Source organism: Electrona antarctica (assembly GCF_951216825.1).
Source record: "Electrona antarctica genome assembly, chromosome: 11".
Lineage (NCBI taxonomy): Eukaryota > Metazoa > Chordata > Actinopteri > Myctophiformes > Myctophidae > Electrona > Electrona antarctica.
This window is the reverse complement of record NC_136792.1, coordinates 19,653,963-19,674,300: the sequence shown is the minus strand read 5'-3', so window position 1 is coordinate 19,674,300 and position 20,338 is coordinate 19,653,963. Positions and strand designations below refer to the sequence as shown.

General features: G+C 40.5%; 1 protein-coding gene across 1 annotated transcript in view; it reads right to left on the bottom strand.

Annotated features, from left to right (window-relative positions):
• Window positions 1-20,338, bottom strand: part of b3glcta (beta 3-glucosyltransferase a) — a 63,888-nt gene that overhangs the window by 2,489 nt on the left and 41,061 nt on the right. Inside the window, exons 5-12 of the mRNA XM_079513567.1 lie at window positions 15,027-15,103; window positions 12,701-12,812; window positions 10,750-10,886; window positions 10,540-10,603; window positions 9,047-9,178; window positions 8,242-8,311; window positions 6,349-6,462; window positions 329-428 (exon numbers count right to left, since the gene is read on the bottom strand). Coding sequence (XP_079369693.1) covers window positions 329-428; window positions 6,349-6,462; window positions 8,242-8,311; window positions 9,047-9,178; window positions 10,540-10,603; window positions 10,750-10,886; window positions 12,701-12,812; window positions 15,027-15,103 — 806 coding nt within the window. The remainder of the gene's footprint in view (window positions 1-328; window positions 429-6,348; window positions 6,463-8,241; window positions 8,312-9,046; window positions 9,179-10,539; window positions 10,604-10,749; window positions 10,887-12,700; window positions 12,813-15,026; window positions 15,104-20,338) is intronic.

Genomic DNA, 20,338 nt, shown 5'->3' with positions numbered 1-20,338 from the left:
CACACACACACACACACACACACACACACACACACACACACACACACACACACACACACACACACAGTATCGCAAACCCACTGTCACATAGAAAAGCAATCTGCTAGAGATAAAGTGAAATGTTAGATATGTGAAACATCCAATAAATCTATATCCCTAGGATTTCACATATTTTACAGAATGGTGACTTGGTTTTTCTAAAATATCTTGTGTCTAAATTGTTCTTTGTTTGACTTTAAACATATTTTTTTAGCAGGAAAACAAAAACAATTATGGGAAATTAAGGATAGTTACTAAGAATGGTCGTATTTTATGGCATGTAAGATACCTGATGAGTGTGTCATCATCCACAATAAGAAGCCAGCTGGTCTTTGGGACAGCATCGGTAACATATCGCTTTAGGATGGCAAAGGTTTTCCCACAGTGTCCTGCAAAAGGAGATATGATCGCAACAGAATGCCTTGTTGGAATGAAACAGATATTGACCAAACCAAGAAGATAAATTATCCTGCAAGTAAAATACTAGCAGACCTTGCACAAAGTCTTGATATATAAAATCTCACACACTCTGCACATACAGTATGCACAAGCAAAAACTGTAACGCTAATATCAATAAGTCAAATAACGTGAAGGCATTCATAATGGCTCAGAGTCAACACCAGAACTAGTACAAGGCTAAAGAATCTAAATAATTTAATGTAACTAACTGTACTGTCCGCATTTCGGTTTCGAAACAGGGAAACAAGCAATTTACTAATCAATTACATCTTAATCCTGCACTGTGCCAAGTTCAAATGAATCAAGGACGTTGCTGATATATGAGCTGCTGTAATAGCTTCATTGAGAAAATTAGAGAAGCTATTATGGCTAAATAGCAGAGTATCTGTGTTTTACCACAGATATGTCAGGACAGGAATTTCATGGAGGCCATAAATGTCTAGCCTGGCTAATAAGCCAGACACGAATCAGCCGTTGGCAAAACAAAAAAAGCCTGCCCGTGTGATATTAGTCTGGCTTATTAGCCAGGCTAACAAATGTCATGGCCACCGTGCCCCCTCAAAAAAATATGCACTATAAGGTGACATTCACACCAGAAAGCTTTACTGCGATTAAAACTAATCCTGCTGCGTATTGTCAGAAAATGCGCTTTGTTTGGCAGGTGTGAAGGCTCATTCGAATCCTAATGCGCATCAAAGAACCGCATTCTACTCTGCCAAAAAACGGGGGTTTCGCTTCGCTTCCAAACGCACTTGATTTCGATTCGGTGCAGGTGGGAATGCAATCCGTAGCAAATAAAGGAAAAGAAGCAAACTATGTGGCGGATAAGGAGCTGCACAGTTGGAGGTGGAGAAGGGATATTCATTTTACGCAGTACAAAGATGTCCCATTAGGTTACCATGTGATGTGGTCAAATAAGGAGACCGAAGCCCTCATCAAAATATGAGGACGAGCACATTAATCTATTGCTTAAGGAAACATAAAAAACACTGCAGTGTACAGAATATTCTGTCTGTCTGTCATGCGTAAAAATGGAGGGCTGTCACTGTGTGTGGGGATCCGAGTGGAGACTTTCTTCATCTCGTTTAAATATAAATACCTCAAAATTAAAATACATACTCAGCATGATTTCTAAACTGTAGCTAACATGGCATATGCATAATAATTGTAGGCTATATGGTGATCGGATGATCATCAATGGGACTCTGGGAGTAGCTATTGTAAACTTCGGATAATTTTGCGCTCCCTTCTCCGCAGTGCCTCGTTCATGTGCCCAAAAGAACAGTGGCTGGCACAAACACACACACACACACACACACACACACACACACAGTCCCCGACGACACATCCGTTACCCTCACTTTACGTCAAAAGTCCTAACTATTACTCAAAGTATATTTTTTAACACCATAGCTTCCACTGTGTATTTTATGAATTGAACACATTGATAAAATTCCCTGCTTCGTTTCCTTGCTGCACTTGACACAGCCAGTGTGAAGGCAAACCGCAGCAAATATAAAAGAATCGCAACTTCTCCGCCCATTCGCATCGAGTCTACCGAAGTATTAGGTGAGAATGTGACCTAAAGGTCATTACACACTGGCGAATTAGCGACGCGAATTAAAAATTCGACACCGGAGCGAACACCGGAGCGAACAAATAAAGAGCGAAAACGGTCGCATTTTCGCACATTCGCACATTCGCCACTGATGTGGAAGCTTGCATTGACTTCAATTGGTTTTAAAAAAAGGCGAATTATTCGCACGAATAATTCGCGTCGCTAATTCGCCTTAGGTCATTACACACTGGCGAATTAGCGACGCGAATTATTCGTGCGAATAATTCGCCTTTTTTTAAAACCAAGGCCGCAGTGGATCCCCCTGCATTTCCCCATTTCCCTCCACATTGTCATTTGTTGAGATTCTGAAATCTTAAATACCCCTGGCCCTGACTAGACTCCCCATCGCCATTTTCAAACAAGTCCACTAACTCTTTGGTAAATTGTAAATAGTAATGTATTAGCCCTATTTTGTGAAATAAGCTAGGCCTATTATTTATTTATTTATCCATTTGTTTGTTTGTTTATTCAACTGGAATGATATGTATTAAACATTTTATGGCCTTGCATTTAGTCTTTGTACCCTCAAGTACCCTCAAAACAAAGGCCAAGTGGCCTTGACCCAAAAATGATGACGATATGAAGGAGAAGCAAACTAGAAAACTTTACCCCTGATGATTAAGAGTAATACTAAATCTTTTAAAAAGGTCAATTCCTGGCTTTTAGAATGTGTGTAGAAATGTTGTAAAAAGTACCGTGGTACATGGTAATTGTATCATTTATTTTATTTATGCTGTAAACATTTTGAGATGCATGTCGTGTCTGTGATGTGTTTTCATTTAAACCAACATCAAGACAAGAGAGGAAAGTAAAGTAAAGAGAGAAAAGACAAATCTGTGTCGGCATGTGGAATGGCTGCTGTATGACATATTTTTTATGCTTTACTTCAGTCAGGGGAGTACAGAGAAACAGGCGGAGAGGAGATACATTGGAGACTAGATCGGGGTCGGATTTGAACCTGGGTCCTCTTGCTCACTATATGACCATGTTATATAGTAAGTGCACTAACTGGCTGAGCCACCAGGCACCACCCTTCATATGACATCTTGAAGAACTAATACTGTAAGGTATGTACGGCATGCTGGGCCCGGGAAGAGCAAAGAACTATTAAAGTATGTGTGGCATGCTGGGCCAGACTGAACAAAATGTTCCGCCACCAGCCTGAAATGAACAGCAGTAGGGTGGAAACTACTCAACAAGTACAAGGAACAGAGAGAAAGGTACCCATCAGAATCCAAATATCTAGACACCACTCAGCTAGGAGCTAAGACATGGAAATCCCTGGTGGCAACCATCACAAAGAATGCTGAGGCTTACTGTTTTATTTATAAGGCACCTCAAGGTGTTTTTCTCAGAATGTGAATACAAAATAAGTTAGGACACCTTGAAATGCTGACTGGAATAAAAAAATAAACATACTTTTAGAGGCACATATCAGACCAGTTCTGTACGCTCATTTTGAATTGCAATACTGGGGGGTTACTGGGGAATGATAATAGGATGGGACGAGTGAGACCAGCCAACTCAAAAACAGAATCTCTTAACAAAATAGCTGAAAGCTTTTGGCTGGGGAAACTAAATGAGGGGTCTTGGCACCTTCCACATTATGACAGATATGTATAACTCATGCATGATAAGTAATGTATACAATTCATAATTTCTATTCTAGGGGTGGGCAATTAACCAAAGATATAGGCCTATCGAAAACTATATTTTGCAACCAATAACCGGTAATCTCGCTGATGGTGAAGGTTAACCGATTTATTTATGTCTTATATATCAACAAATCGATATGAACAAATTCAAATAGGTCTTTCAAAAGCAACTATCGATATGAACAAATTCAAATAGGTCTTTCAAAAGCAACTGTCGATATGAACAAATTCAAATAGGTCTTTCAAAAGCAACTAATAGATACATCTATCTATTGTCATGATGCGATTCGTTGTGAGCTTGTAGATCATGGTAATCGAGGCAAAGGTATTAACAGTGTATCACATACCGTACCGGTACATACATACAAAGGGCATCTTATGAGATATTTAGTGACTTTCTTTTCTGCTCCCGACACATGCTGAAAATATTTTCATTTAAGAGAACAAAACATTACAAGCCTTGATAAGATTACATTTACACCACTCAGTCAACAGAGCTCATCAGGAATTTCTCCAGAATGGCAGTTGGGGTCACTTTTATGGCCAGGTTCCAAAAGTCTATGTATTCATACTGTACACCGTAATTTAACAGTACAGTATAAAACACCTGCTGGCATCCCATTTCCAGTTTTTGCATCACCCTTTCCTACTTCTTCAAACTGTCTAGATTATTCTAGTGAGGTTTTGCTTATTCATTTTATTATCCTGTCTCACCACTAACTATCCATATTCATCCATCCACACAAGCCTCTGATATGAATTACGGCACTATTGTTAAATCTTGCTTACTAACAAATGCATGTAATTATTTAAGGTAACTGTTAGAGCCTTTGTCCTACTCCTTCCACCCAACACTCCCTGCTGACAGATGCCATGCAGTGTGTTGTTCTGTCTCACTCTACCTCAGATGCCTGAGATATCTCCAGAGAATTCTCCAAAAACTTTTCTAATGATATAATCATTAGAAAGATTTTTGGAGAATTCTCGGGTTATAAACTGAATATTCCAAAGAGCGTATGTTACCCTATCAACAACCTGACTAAATCCATCCCCACTGGTGTGCTCCCATTTCACCTTTCTCAAAACGGTTTAAAAAACCTAGGCGTTGCCATTTCTCACACTTCTAGCTCAATACATAAGGAGAACAATGGTAAACTGATTGACAGGATGAAAATTGATCTTAAAAGATGGAACAATTTACCCCTTTCTCTTGTGGGTCGGATCGAAAACAATTCAAATGAACATTTTACTGTGCCTCCCTCCATTTTCTCTTTCAGAACCTTCCTCTTTTTCTGCCCAAATCATTTTTCAAGTCACTTGAAGCCATCATGTTATCCTTTATTTGAGCCGAGCAACAAACGGGGGACAATCTGATTCCCAGACAGCTGCTCTCCCAACTGAGCCACTGCCGGACAATTGATAGTTGAATGTTGTTTAAGATACATATTTCTTTGGTGTGTTACTGTAGACTGAGAATATCATGACAGCAAGACCCTCATGATTCATGCTTGTAGGCCTATGTCTCAAATAAATTAGATGATTCAAGTAAGTGACTATTGGAGAATATACTTGTCACTTGTCACAGTGTTCAGAGTCAAACAGCAATGGTTAATGGTGGTTAGCAAACGTGAAATGCTTTCTACTGTATTTTTGGAGCATACACAGGTTGGATGAGAGGGGTGCAACGATAGGCCACTCAAAAAGACCATCAACAAGACTGATGCTAGCAGAATCCAAATCCTTTTCAATTGCCGGCTCTGAGAAAAGGTTTTACAAGACCTGGGGCCCGTTTATGACATTCTACCACAACACACAAACTGCATAGTGTGCCGTGCCTATGTCTCGTCCAACACCAAACCACAACAGAAACAAAATCTGCTCTGCTATGAAAAATCTGCTTTTTATTATCTTTTTTATTATTTTTATTTTTTGTAATTATGTATGCATGTATTTTTGTGTATATGTGTATATTTATTTATTTAATTTATTTCCTCCAGACTGTTTTTCCGACTATCCTTGGGATTGTGGGTGGGGGGAGGGTGGGATAGGGGATTGAGTTTTATTTTTATATTTTATGTCTGTTTAATACTTGCCCCTGGGCTACTGTTACAAAAACCTGAATACAAAGATTTTGAAAAGAAAGAATCCAAATCCTTTATTGAACTCAAAAGCACTGTTAAGTTTCAAATGTAAACCAATAAACCTGTACATGATATTCATACCTGTATAAATATGCTGCTTTGACAACACTTCCTACCAGTTTTGCACTGGACGCACCTGGCATAAATGAATGGTCCATTAATGGACTACTTTAATTTATTACCATAAGCAATTAAATACTTTTAATATCTATCAAATATTATTTTTGTTACTTTATTAAGTAGCTGTGTAATAAGGGGGTTAATCAACAGGGAGCTGGCCATCATTAGGAACTAAACAGAGACAGGCTGCCATAGACCCCGACGTTGAGTGGAGGGGTCTTTATCACTCCTGAAGGGGTTTATTTCTTAATAATGACCAGGAACATGACATGTGCAACACTAGTGGCTAGGTGAGACAACAATGAGATCAATTACCTCTTTCTGTATTAGGTATTCCCAAGTCTATGGTTGGTATAGAGGAATCAGCGTGGTCACTGTAGTACTCCAAAAAAGTGGCCTCATTCTCCCAGGTCTTCTTCACCACTGGGACTACAGCACAGCAAAAAGGTAAAGGCAAAACTTGTACAACAGACAAACCAAGGAGTAAGCGCAAACTAGATATCAATCAGTGAATACATAAAGGATCATTAACCCATTTAGGCCTGACTTCAAAATTTAAAAAAAATATTCTAAATCCTCCAGTTTTCTGAAATAAATATTTTCACGATTTTTTAAAAATAGCAGACCTACAAGCTCATAGCGCGCCACTCGGTGGCGCGCTATGAGCTTGTAGATCTGCTATTTTTCAATAGCTCCAAAAGGGGTTCCCGCCCAAAATGGGTTAATGCACATAAATTAGTTGGAATGCTTGACTACAATTAATGCCACCCCACCAATGAATCTTCAAGATGACAGTTCTAGATTCAAATCTAGATACCAGATAATCACTGCCATTAGTTATAAACAACATTACATTTGCATTTTGATCATTTTCACATTCCTCTGAGCCTGCAATTAGCTCATTTAGCGGAAATGTATTACCCAGAGCTACCAAATTATAAATAATGGTAATACTAATTTTACATTTGTATCAAACTTATGACAAACAAGGATGCTTTGATATTTGAAGAATAGTGTTAATCTTAATTATATTTGCATAATGATTCCTCTCATTTATTTGTCATTGATCAGATTAACAAAAACAAAACAAAAAAAGGGGTGCTCAATGGAGCACAATTCTCCCTCCATCGTTGTGTCTGTGTGGTGTATGTGATGAGTCACTGTTTTTAATGTTGTGGAGAAAGGCTATGATAAAGAATGCATCGGTAATGTATCAATTATGTTTGTACTGGGTCAGACTTGGAACATAAATGAGGGCAGGAATGTAAATGACAGCGACCCCCATGTCTTCATAGCCTGGTGAACCTTCCGGGTCGTGTGAATTCACATTATCATGTGTCTTCTGTAGACCGGTCTGGCCCCAAGTGATGCGTGGGCGATACTCGCATGCTGACTGGTTCTTCCACTTTTTGGTTACTGCAAAACGCCCACCCATCGATTGGGGCTAGACTGGTCTGCAGATGATAATGTGAATTCACGGGACTGTGTTTCATTTTAGTATCAAGGAAGAGCAAAATAAAACTGCAGGAATTCAAATGTTTTTGACTGCTTTGCTCGGAATAGTGAATTACTGAAAATATTGCTTCTTTTGCTGAGAAATATTTTGTCATATAATAATAAAGAGAATAATAAAGCATTTTTCCCCTTTCAAAATAATCAAAAAGAACCAATGAGCAGTATCATTTAGAGTAAATAAAAGTAGTAACAGTAGTGGTTTGAGTCAGAAACCTTAATACATCACATATTATTTTCAGGCCTCTTCATTATCAAAAATATAGCACAATGCAGCTGTAATGCTGTATTCACACCAGCAGTATCAAGCAAATTCACAAAATGCAATAAATTGGGAGTGTCCGAGGTTATGATTTATGAGTGACACCCTCGTAAATAAGCGTATTGTTCTCTAGCGAGAGCTCCGGGGTCAAAGCGAGCAGATGTGCGTGACTGGGGAGCTCACACACTGCCTGTCTCTGGCAGCTTGTTTCTATGATTTATTCATGTTAGGCAAGAAATAGGCCACGAAGTTGCCCAATCTGGATTAATTTCACAACTGCTAGTTTAAATCAATATCAATATTTGCTTAATGTACAATAGAATCCTCAGTGTTACTTTAACAATGAATGAATTACCCAAATGGATCTGTACAACAACAAACACTATGTGGGAATCAAATGTTTTTTCATTGGTCAAAGTTTGTCTATAACTCACCTCTCTCACTGTGAAATTTCTTGCATGTTTTCACAGCCACAAAAATATCTTCTTTATTAACAGGGGCTCCCTTCATGAAAAAGCAGAGGGAGATTCAAATATAAGATGAAAACACTGCATGTAGGTTGCTACCCAAAATGTGAGAAGAAAACAGGTGCTGTCAATGGGAAACACATGCAACCTGCTGATAATGCTCTCAATAAATGTCAGGATATATGCACAGCAAGAAACCTTTCCACTTATAATCTCTAAATACTATATGGTTTTCTTAAATAGCAATTCTATAAGCTATTTTAACAAGTTGTGAGCTTGTAGATACATTTTAGAAATGTTTTAGACATTTTGGGAAAAGTTCACCTATGACAAGCCCAAAAATAGGAAAAACATTGAAAAGGAGTAAAATTATATGGTAGGTATGTATATAAGTAGAGGGAAAAATATGTTTTAGACCTATGGTCCTATCGTTCACTGGGCGCTATTCCTGATAAATATTCTCAAATAGCCTACCGTGATGTCGTGAGTGCATTGAGTCATTGTGCCATGCTGTGTATGTCTCTGTAGCTAAAGATATTACCGGACATTTTGCAGATACGCACAATGTAAATGTTAAGACTGTGTCTCTTTCACTGGGCATAAGGCAGAGCATTAATATATACACTACATTAATAATGTTTTCTGCTTGATTATGTAAGTTATATGTTCTTGTGAATACCACTGAATATCACTGTGTTCTCATTCGATTAAGCGCACTATACAAATGTTATTATTCTTCCATTGACAGCGCAAAAAGCATTCTGGTACCCACACACAGTGGAGGAAGGCTGCTGAGAGTTGTAGCACAGTGCTGGGCTTTAGAAGAGTCCTCTTGGTAAGTGCACAGTTCAGGGACAGCAGTAAGATGTGGCCCTTTCCCATTGTCCCATATATACAATGCAACCTGTAGGGATGGAAATTGATGTTGCCATGATAACAAGCTCAGCTGGACACGCACGTCTTTGTCGTCATTGTAAATACAACAGTAATCCTCTTCCAAAGAGAAAATCAACCAGGTGCTCGATGGATGTGCACAACAAAACAAGTGCTTCAAAGATCAATGGGACAGGAATACTGAAGAAAAGGCGGCGATTCGAGCACTAAAAAAAGTATAAAATCACACCCGTGTGAAGTGAGTGGTGCAACTCCGTGCGGGGGTCCCCGGGAAGGGGGGGGGGGGGGGGGGGGGAGTTCCAGACCCACAGGAACGCACCCAGGGTGCCGGCCCGATTCCGGCGAGCCGCCCGCGTCCGAAACGGTTGAGAAATGACAGAGTTACCGTGTGGGGGTCCCTCTACTGTACTGTACTGTATTGTACTGGCACACCCGAAAACACCATGAATACAGTTAATATGTGCGTGTGTGTTTGTGTGTTAGGTTGTGCACAGGTGGTGAAAAACAGCCATGCTGTTTTCGTGCTCAGACACACCCACCGACCCACCCAGCCAGCCACCCACCCACACACACACATAGCTCTGTAAGGGAGTGGTTGCACCACTCAAAAATGAGGAGAGGGTGAATAAAAATCAAGGTACTTTATTAGAAAGTTTCAAAAGCCAACATGTTTCGACTAAAAGGAGCTGTCTTCATCAGGGCAGGTATGAGTGTCCTTGATGATCAGGGCATGCCTGCCCTGATGAAGACTCCTTTGCGAGTTGAAACATGTTGGCTTTTGAAACTCTTTCTAATAAAGTACCTTGATTTGTATCCACCCTCTCCTCATTTGTAGACCTTTTTGAGTGCTCGGATCGCTGCCTTTTCTTCAGTAATCCTCTTCCTCTGGGAATCTGAAGTATGTTGACTTTATGTAAAACCCCATATTAGTGGTGTTCCCCTTTAAGAAATGAAAACATATTACAATGTACGCTGCAACACGACCATTGCAGGAAGTAATGAGATTTTACTTCAAGGTTGGATGAATATGATACTCTTGTTGATGAACGAATAAATTAGACTGGTGTTGGCTTAAATGTGACAAATGGGAAAATAGCTTGAGAAAATGATTGAAGAGCTTGAAGCTTTATCAAGATGTTAAAAACAAGGCAGGGCCTAGATGTAATCACCACACACCACACACACACACACACACACACACACACACACACACACACACACACACACACACACACACACACACACACACACACACACACACACACACACACACACACACACACACACACACACACACACACACACACACACACACACACACACACACACACACACACACACACACACACACACACACACACACAATCTTACCTCATGTTTCAGGTCAATGGTAAAGTCAGATTTAAGTGGCTCATCACGCACTTTGTTTGCAAGCCTGAAATAACAAATCACTGATTAGCACCCATTCCTGAAAAAGATGTGCATATGTAGTATGTACTGCAAATCTAAAGAAAACCATGAGCGTGAACAAAACTAAACACCAACCAAAATATGGAAATCAGAGACATTATATGTACTCACCGTTGAACAAGGCCGATACTTAAGGCCCAACCAGCAGCAAAATCTGGGTATTTGAAGACAGAGGGATTCTCTGCAAAGGCATAGTGATGGATGATTGTTGATTCCTCATCATGGAGGGGCTTACCAAGAAACAACTCCTGATAAATGGAAATAGTGATATCAGTGCAACTTTTTCACGTCAAAGTCTCCCAAATGATTATGTACAGTATTTGGCCTGGGCTGGAACCTCCATCTCAACATAAGTTGTACCCCCTCGTTCAAGATTTGTGTTGCTAAAATGTTTAAAAAATGTTGACACACACACACACACACACACACACACACACACACACACACACACACACACACACACACACACACACACACACACACACACACACACACACACACACACACACACACACACACACACACACACACACACACACACACACACACACAAAATAGCAGATCTACAAGCTCACAATGCATTGCGTGCTTGTAGATCAGCTATTTTTAAATGGTCAATATGGACCCCACTTTGAGAACCACGGACGGTTATTACTATATTGTAACTTGTGGATTTTTTTATATTGTTTTTCTCAACTGTGATTATTTATTTAATAGGGCTTTAATAGGGCTTTAATAGAGCTTTATTTAATAGGGAAGTATAGACCAAATCAGATGGTGACTTGATTATGAGCTGATGATCAAATTTGTCTGATTTGATTCAATTAGCACTTAATTTATATTGTCTTATTGAATTGTCCACCAAAGGCCACTCAATTATGTCACAGATAATGTTTCTCCAACCGAGGCCCTGCACAGAGTGGGGTTGACTGGAGTCGTGCAACATCCATGTGCAGGAAAACGTTGGCTGTGTTGTTCACTCAAGAGATTAAGGCCCTCATTTATCAAAGCGGCGTACGCCAAAATATGGGTGCACGCCGGAATTCCCGCAATTTCCGGCATTTATCATTTCCGCAAAACCTTGAACTTGAACGTGAGCCAGGATAAAAATCACGTTAGGTCGGGAGCTGTCGTAGGCTTTGTCCTGACATGCTGTCACAGGCATCTAAACATATGTTTTCACTCCTAAAATGTATAAAACTAATAGATATAAAAAAATATATTTTGTAATGGCATGTCATATGAAATTTGTAGGATATTTCCAATTAAAAACAATGTTGCAAGTTAGATGCTTAAGCCATTTTAAATGTTTTTTTTGGTGGTTTTCGCCTTTATTTTATATTTTTTTATGGAGGGACAGACAGTAGGGCGGCTGACAGGAAATGGGGAGAGAGATGGGGGGAAGACATGCAGTAAAGGCCGTCGGGATCGGGAGTCGAACCCGCGGCACACTGCCAGACTGGATTGCCAGCCAAGGTGCCTGGACCACTGAGCCATGGCCCAGGCCATGCTTAAGCCATTTAAACAGTGTTTTGCATGAGCGTGTGTGTGTGTGTCCTGTCTGAGTAGGACTTATTGACCCTGCAGCTGCTTAAGTTAACAATTGTGCTTGGCTCCAAAGCACTCCAAGGCACCACACACACACCACACACTGAACTATAAGTATTATAACACACAGTCACTATGTAACTATAAAACACAGTAACTATAACAATAAAAATATAGTTCCACCGCGATTTTTATTGTCCTCATGACAACGGGACATCCCTTAATTGAGACGAGTGCTGCATGAAATACTGGGGGCGCATGCTGAGAGCACAGCCTGCCACATACCCCCTGTTCTGATTAAATAGGGATTTTAGGAAGGAATTGTTGGAATGATTTACATGTCTGATATTTTCCTCAATTAATTGAATGAGCTGTGAAAGTCGGAAGAGGTTCTGAAACTTGGCGCCAATATGATACTTCTAATAGGGCCAATTACTTGCTACTTTTTTTGGGAGAGAGAGAGAGAGAGAGAGAGAGAGAGAGAGAGATACAAGGCAGTGGAGAGCATACTCACTTTTCTCCAGTCAAACTTTGTGAGGACCTCAACCAGTTTGGACAACTTCACATTGGTTTCTTCCTCAAGAAAAATTATCCAGGAGGAGTTTTGCCCAAAGGATTTAGAAAAGCTGGGGGGAACAAACAAAGGTAACAACACATATCAATTACTCTCTAATAAAACATAGATGAACGAACAGAAGTCTGTTGTATTATTATAGACTATAAACTTCAATTTCATCATCACATCAGAAGTTTACACCACATATAAAGGAGTGGGTGAGATTCTTTTGTGAAAGCTGCCCTTAAATTGCAATTCCATTAAATAAAGTTACGAGAGTGCAGTTTAGGTACGTAGGTGTAGTGCAGTACGTAGGTGGTGTTTCCTTTCCTGGCTGTGCCCTAGGTTGGCTTCCACAGTGTGAGTTTGCTTGCCACCAGTTTCGGGTGCCTGACGCACTGATGCAGTGCAGTGACCAGTCAGCCTCATCCTTCTCACACGGGCCTTGTCTGTGACCCTGGAGGTCCACGTTTCTGATGTGGTCCGTCCATGTGACACCAAGTGCCATTCGTAGCATTCTTGTGTAGACAGACACCATCCAGGGCCCTTTTATGAGTGTCCATGTTTCAGCCCTATACAGCAGTACTGACAACACTGATTTTGCAAGCTTATAGGCTGATGCCAGGGTAGTTGTCCGTTTTGGTGAGGTCGTCTGTCTTTGGTATTGGAACGATGATCATTGTAGGCCACAGCTCTGGCAGCTCTCAAGACGTGTATGCTTGATTGATAAAATCCAACATTTCAGTACTTCAGAACCTCGAGTGTCACTTCAGCCTCCCCAAAGCTCTTGCCGCACTTGTTAATAGCCTTGGCCCCAACATTTTAAATAGAGGGTATGCGCATGCATAACGTGAATGGGAAATCGAGTGGCAAATCGAGTGGCAAAGTGAGTTTAACGTCGCTTAACATCGTCTAATGCAATCAGATAGGAACACATTAGAAGGACAATGGCCCGGTTTCCCAAACGCATATGGTGTAAAACTTGTACGGGCTCCATTTTCGTCACCGCTAAACCCCTTATCCCTAAACTTCTTTGCAAAACATTTTTGAATAGTTAAAATGGCCAGTCTACAAGCTCACAATGTGTCAATGTAGATTGGCTAGTTGAACTATTCAAAAGTGTTTTTTAAAATAGTAAAAAAAGGCAAAGACGTTTAGGGGAGGCCTACCATTGCGTGGCACATCTATGCACGGATTGTCTATGTTCACAGGCTTCTGTGTGTGTCCTAGAGGAGCATCTGAGCATGTGCAGCACTAAGTCTTACACCATATGCGTTTGGGAAACCGGGCCAATATCAGTCACCAGAACTAGGGGAGTGTGTTTTCAATGAGTCTAACATGGTTAAAATTGAGTTTGAAATTGACCCTTCGCTAAGCCCCACCCACTCCACGCTGCCAGACCAAGGACTGGCAAGCTGTGCTTGTCACCTATTGAGAGGCATGTAAATTACGGGTTTTCTCAATGTAAATAATCGATCGTTTCAGGAGCAAAAATTTCAGTACGCAGTAGGCTAGGAATCATAGGCATTATTTCAATAAACTAAAATATAGGGAAATGTTAGAGGGAGAAACAGTATCTAACTAATTTAACTTTAACATCATTATCATTTATCACCGGTCCGGACAGGGTAGACTAGCTGCGGTCAGACAAACACACACAGACATGAGCAAAAACATGATTGATTGGTTTTCGCTTTGGTTTTGGTCTGGTGGAGATCAAAAATAAAAGTGAAGTATCAAATATGAAAATCAATATCCAATGTACAGTACATCAAAGTGTGTGACTGTGTTCTGCAGTCTCTTTTGCGATAAATCAAATAACAGTCAGTTATCAAATATTAGATTAACAATAAATACATGATCCATTACAGTAGTTCAAAGCCTATGTATGTGCAGTATAGGCTCAGAGTGTGTGTTTTAATCACCTGTGTGATGGAAAACAGTTCCAGACGCCACTTTGGAATCAGATCAACATTATTAATTGGATATGGACATGTTTATTTACAAGGCCTATAATCAACATAATGTATATGCTTGGATTACTGAGTGACAAACTGGGTCATCTTAACCAACAGGACAGGCATGCATCATGGGAAGAAGGATTTACATTGTTAGTAATGATGATCTATTCTAGTGACTGAGTATTGTTCAATGGACCCGTCACTGATAAAAGAAACCCAACACCCTACGTTGTTGGAAGACTATCCGTGGGTTACTGTTATTCTGTCCATGTCGTAGTGAATCTGACTAATATGAACTCATTCACACATTTTGGAGCACTTACTATGGTAGCAGAGGAAGAATACTCCAGTCTCCCTCATTATTTGACAGACTGTGAAGAAGCAATACCAGAGGTGGATTCTGAAAGAGACAAGAGAAAACATTCTTCTTCAAACTTCTGTAACCAGGTTGAGATTCTTGAGACCAATAATTAATCCGGTACACAGAAGTTAACAACTGGCAAAACGTATATCTTCATCAAATTTCCAATTTCCTTACACAGTGAAGAATGCAGAAGGGGGTGCAGCATACGTTTGTTTTCTGACACACTAAGAGTCCGACAGGCATTAGTTCGACACCCTACCCCAGGGGTTCTCAACGTTTTTGGCCGGGGACCCCCGGAAATTCCTTGTCAATGTCTCGGGACCCCCGCCCCGCCCCCTCCCGACCCCCAATATAAATTGACTGCTACAATAACCTTAATAATAGAGACAATACACCATACCGTAAATAAATACTGAAACCAGATATAATCATTAGGGAAGGTGTATGCATGTACTATGTGTACTATATAAACTCTTCATTTCCATTCAGGTGCAACAAAAAAAAATATATATATATTTTTTCTTTTTTAAATAATTTGGGGACCCCCCAAAATAATTTGGTGACCCCCCGGGGGGTCACGCCCCACGGGTTGAGAACCCCTGCCCTACCCCAAACCCTAACCTAACAGGGAAGCCACGGGTGAGTTTTTAACGAGCAACGCATGTCGGGAGCCACGGGTGAGTCTTAACCAGCGACGCATGTGTCGGACTGTTGCACGTCGGACCAACGTCTGCACCCCTGCAGAAGGCATGTGAGGGGTTTCAGTGAAACACGGATGTTTCACACTGTGATGAAAGCAGTAGAGTGCAAGACCATGTGGTTCATTATTACATGATTCACTCATCATGCAGGAACCCAGGGGGAACATTTTTCACTGAAACAAGCCTACTGCAACACTGATTTAATCAATGGGCCTAAGCTTGCATGCAATTTGAAAACACCTGGGGTTTGCTAGCACTCATCTCAGATGAGCTTTATCTAAAAAGCTAATGACATGGTGACACTTTGGATGTTTTTCTGCATTTGTATAAACTCTCTAAAAAAAAAGTCAAGATGACATTTTGTCTTTTACATAAAACTGCTTCAGAAATACTACTTGCTTATACTACACTTATACTTGCTTAATACTACCTATAAACAGCCCCGACGTCATGTGTTTAACGTCATGGTTGGGAAGAGTATTGAAGGCAGCCGGTCGATCGCTTAGTGGACCACAGGACTGTTTGAGACTGCTACCTACCGTAGCTAACAAAACCCTGAATTATCTTAACCTCAGAGCCAGCCACGAAGGATGGCGAGCACCAGAGCTTGGGTGCCAGCCATGCTGCAGCATAAGAAACAGGTACTTTCGCCCCCGTTTAACATTCTATACCTGTCTCTGATGTGCCAACAATAGAGCAGTTAATGCGAGACGCCTGATAGTTTAGTTGGAAAAATGCAGCAATATAGCCAAAACTAATATAAATTAGTACTGATTGTTCATACATAATTCATGTCATATGCACTGGGAAAATGCATAATAGCCATGAGGTTTGCACTGTCTACTCCTGATCTAAAGAAAAACAGGCTGTTCTTCGGTGGATACAGTAGCAACAAATGGGACACTTGATTGCACAATGACTCAACAGAAGACTGCGGTCACAGAGACTCTATTAAAATTGAAAGACAGTGTGTTTCATCATCAAAAACTGGTACTGTAGATCCAACAACAAACTGTCAAAACCACTCAAATAATGAGCCGGAGAGAAAAGAAAAGTCAATACAAGGCCAGGCCCAATTTATGCTGGCAGCAGTAACTCTCTCTGTTGAAACCTTTTACTCACTCTTTTTAAGGGTTGTGCAATTCATACTGTAGTGAAGCCAACCTGTCCTTAGAGACAGGTTCATTGTAGCTATGCTAACAGACATTTATTTACCATAATATTAGCAGTTGTTTACACAGATCTGCCATTTTAACTTCTCTTTTACGTGATTAGTGAAAGCTTGAACCCTGATGGAATTCAAAGAGACAGTAGTACTTGCTTGAAAATAACCTTGAGTTAAAGGGTTAGTTCAGATTTTTGGACTTAAAGCTGTAGGAAATACTTGCTGTATAGGAAATACTTGCCATTTATAGTCATTGCAAAAGTATGAATTGATTGCCCGAGTCCCATGGTGGGAGTTCTGGTCTGGTTTTGGTGAATATTAAGTAGTTCATTACATGGTCATTACATGGCTCATTCTCCAGGGAGCATGAAAGTGTTAGAATCTGAGATATAAGTGGACCTTTTAGTCTAAGGGTGGCACTTGAGGAAAGGCCATATAGGGTCATCAAAATCAGTAGGGTGGTTCATCCTCTGTGGCATTAAAAATTGATAATCCAGCCAGTAGTTTTCATGTAATCATGTTTTGGAATAGTGGTGGAAGGACTGACATATGCATCCTTAACGCAGTTACCGGTAATAACTGAGCATGTAACGATACACTCAACTTGACAGTGCAGAAACATAACTGCCTTCCTTGATGTATTAATGAGCATCAATAACGACCATCACCTGGGCACAGTCACAGACACATACAGCTCCCCTCTGCAGGCCTCTACTACTGGAAGTGACTGCATGGAGTCTGTCTCATTTCTCTCCAAAAGCACGTGAATATGATGGAATATGATTACAGCTCACATTTCATATCACACACTAGCACCCCTAAACAAAAAAATCTCGATTTTTATTTTTAATAAATAGATACATATCGTCGGGATATAATATCGATATACGATATATCGTTACATGCCTAGTAATAACACTAGTGTGTGAGAGTGGAGCAGGGGTATATGCCGCTCCTTGCTCCAGGGGGGCTGTTGTCATGCTCGCTCACATTGATCCACCCCGATTTGCGCACCGGTCGCTCCGTGCTCCACTCAGACCAGTCCGCACAGCAGCAAAAAAAAAAGCTCTCATTGGGCTATCAACCCCCGTTCCCCCACGCTCATTGTCAACCTCCCCCTCTTGGTTTAACACACTCTTCTACATGTCTGTTGATTAACACTGAATTATTTATTTACCATATTTGGATGCCTTGTTATTTCCCCAGACGTACAGTAGGTTGTTTATATCATGCATACATAGTATATGCATATAAACAACTCAGGGATGTGCTGCATTAATCAATAGCCTATAAGATCAGCTTACAATGGCCATATAAAGAATGTGTTTATGTGAACACGGTTCTTCTCTTACCATTCCTTACTTCCTGCTGCTGGACTTGGTACTATTACAGTACATTACGCCTAATGGTACAAATTCCTGGTCATAAATTCTTTTATCAACTTGACAACTACTGTTACCACAGCTTAGCCTCATCACCTTACGTGCCAGTGCCACTACTCATGCAGTATAATTCTATTCATACACTGTCTTAGCTAAAATGTGTGCTCACCCTTGACTGTTACCTTGAATTATCCCTGCGGACCGTGGTGCTTGCTTAGGCACTGACTATTTCTTTATATAAATATTTTGTTTTGCAGTGGAATTTTGAAACGATGTGAGTCAGAATCTGCAGGTTTACCAGTGTACAGTGGGAGAAGTTTGTTTTAGTAAAACCTCCATCATTTCTAGTTTTCCAGGAGGCGTACTAAGAAGAAATACAAGGTAGCTTGAAATGGAATTGATTCAAGCTACCTTGTATTCTTTACAGATGCCATAATAATTATTTTGTGCAATAGCGAATAGCCCAAAGCCATCTAAAATATTGGAATTAGAAGCAAGTGATTTTTGTTTTTATTTTTAAAAAATTTATCCCACGATTTTGTAACCCAGTTTGTTTCACCCAGTGCCAATTATCTAATGTAATCCTGGGCGCTACACTTCCTCTGCCAACCTGGGGGGGCAGCGGACTGACCTCATGCCTCCTTCTATGCATGAGGAGTCCAAGCTGCTTCTTTTCACCTTACAGGGGGGAATGTCCCTGGCCGGACGTAGGGCGTGGAAGGAACACGTTTATTCCGACCAGTTCCTTTCCCCTCCACCAGGCTGGCCAGGGGGAGGTAGTTTTAGAGACTAGGATTACTGCATGTTGGGAATCGAACCCAGGACCTTCTAGCTGTGAGGCGACAGCACTACCGACTGTGCCACCGTGCCCCTTAGAAGCAAGTGAATTTAAAGGCTGTAAGTGGAATTTGAACAAGCCTATAAGAAAAACGTATATCCACTATTCCACGTATGAACTCCAGACAATGACTGGAGTTGCCCTTTCACACACACAACAGGTGCCTTGATTGAAAACAGCTCCCCCAGCAGCCAGAACAGGTCATTTATCATTGCAGCTGGAAAAGGTTCAGAACATGCAGAGCGTTGGTCTCACGATTTCACCCAATTACGATTCAACTGTTAACGATTAGATTCTATGAAGCATCTCAATTTTCATCAGTTAATACAAGCGGTCAAATGCGTATTTTGAACTAGTTTTATTTATAGTCCTTTAATGTGATGTGTGTATAATCACTCTCCTTCAAACATAATAATAAATATAGCTGCAAGCAGCAATAAGACAGAGTCAGGCCATACAAGTAATAAAGCAATAGACAATACGCAATGTCTGTCTTCTAATTAGTAGCAAAATACTACTTGATACTCGATACAATAACTACAGTGACTGCAATAGGTCTAACAAGTAATGTTATATAGAGAGGAGTGATGTCATACTCGTTTGTATTTACCTTTAAAAACAAAATTATTTCGTGTCTCGTTTTTATTTACTTGTGTTTTGCATCCCATAGAGGGTAGAATTTAGAATAGCCTGTGGAAATAGTATCCAATAATTAAAAAGATTTTGATTCAGACGGTACGTCACTCGTTCCGACAAATAACCCCTACAAATGATTCCTTCGCGTGTCCTCACTGCAAGATCCTCAGGTTTGACATAATTCAAGATCACCATTTGTCAAGGTCGACAGTGTCATTGAGTACTAGATGGTAAATACGAGATACTACTGTTCAAGGTGCAAAAGGGGTCGGTGAGTATTTATGCTCACCGGTGGTCATGTTGTAAAAAAGATCTAGTATGCAAAGGTTGCAAGTTGCATATAATTATGTACTCAATGAGAATGTTGGGGTTCATGCAATAGCTGGATGTATCTGCAAACAGCATCGTTGTAGCACTCACAAGCCCCATAATGAGCTGTTGACGCTATACAGCCAGACTAAAGGGCCTTGTAAACGGGAAGCGAGGAACGCAGGCGTTGTTGCCTGGATCAACACAGGTCTCCTCCAGGTCTGCTCAAGAGGGGTGCAA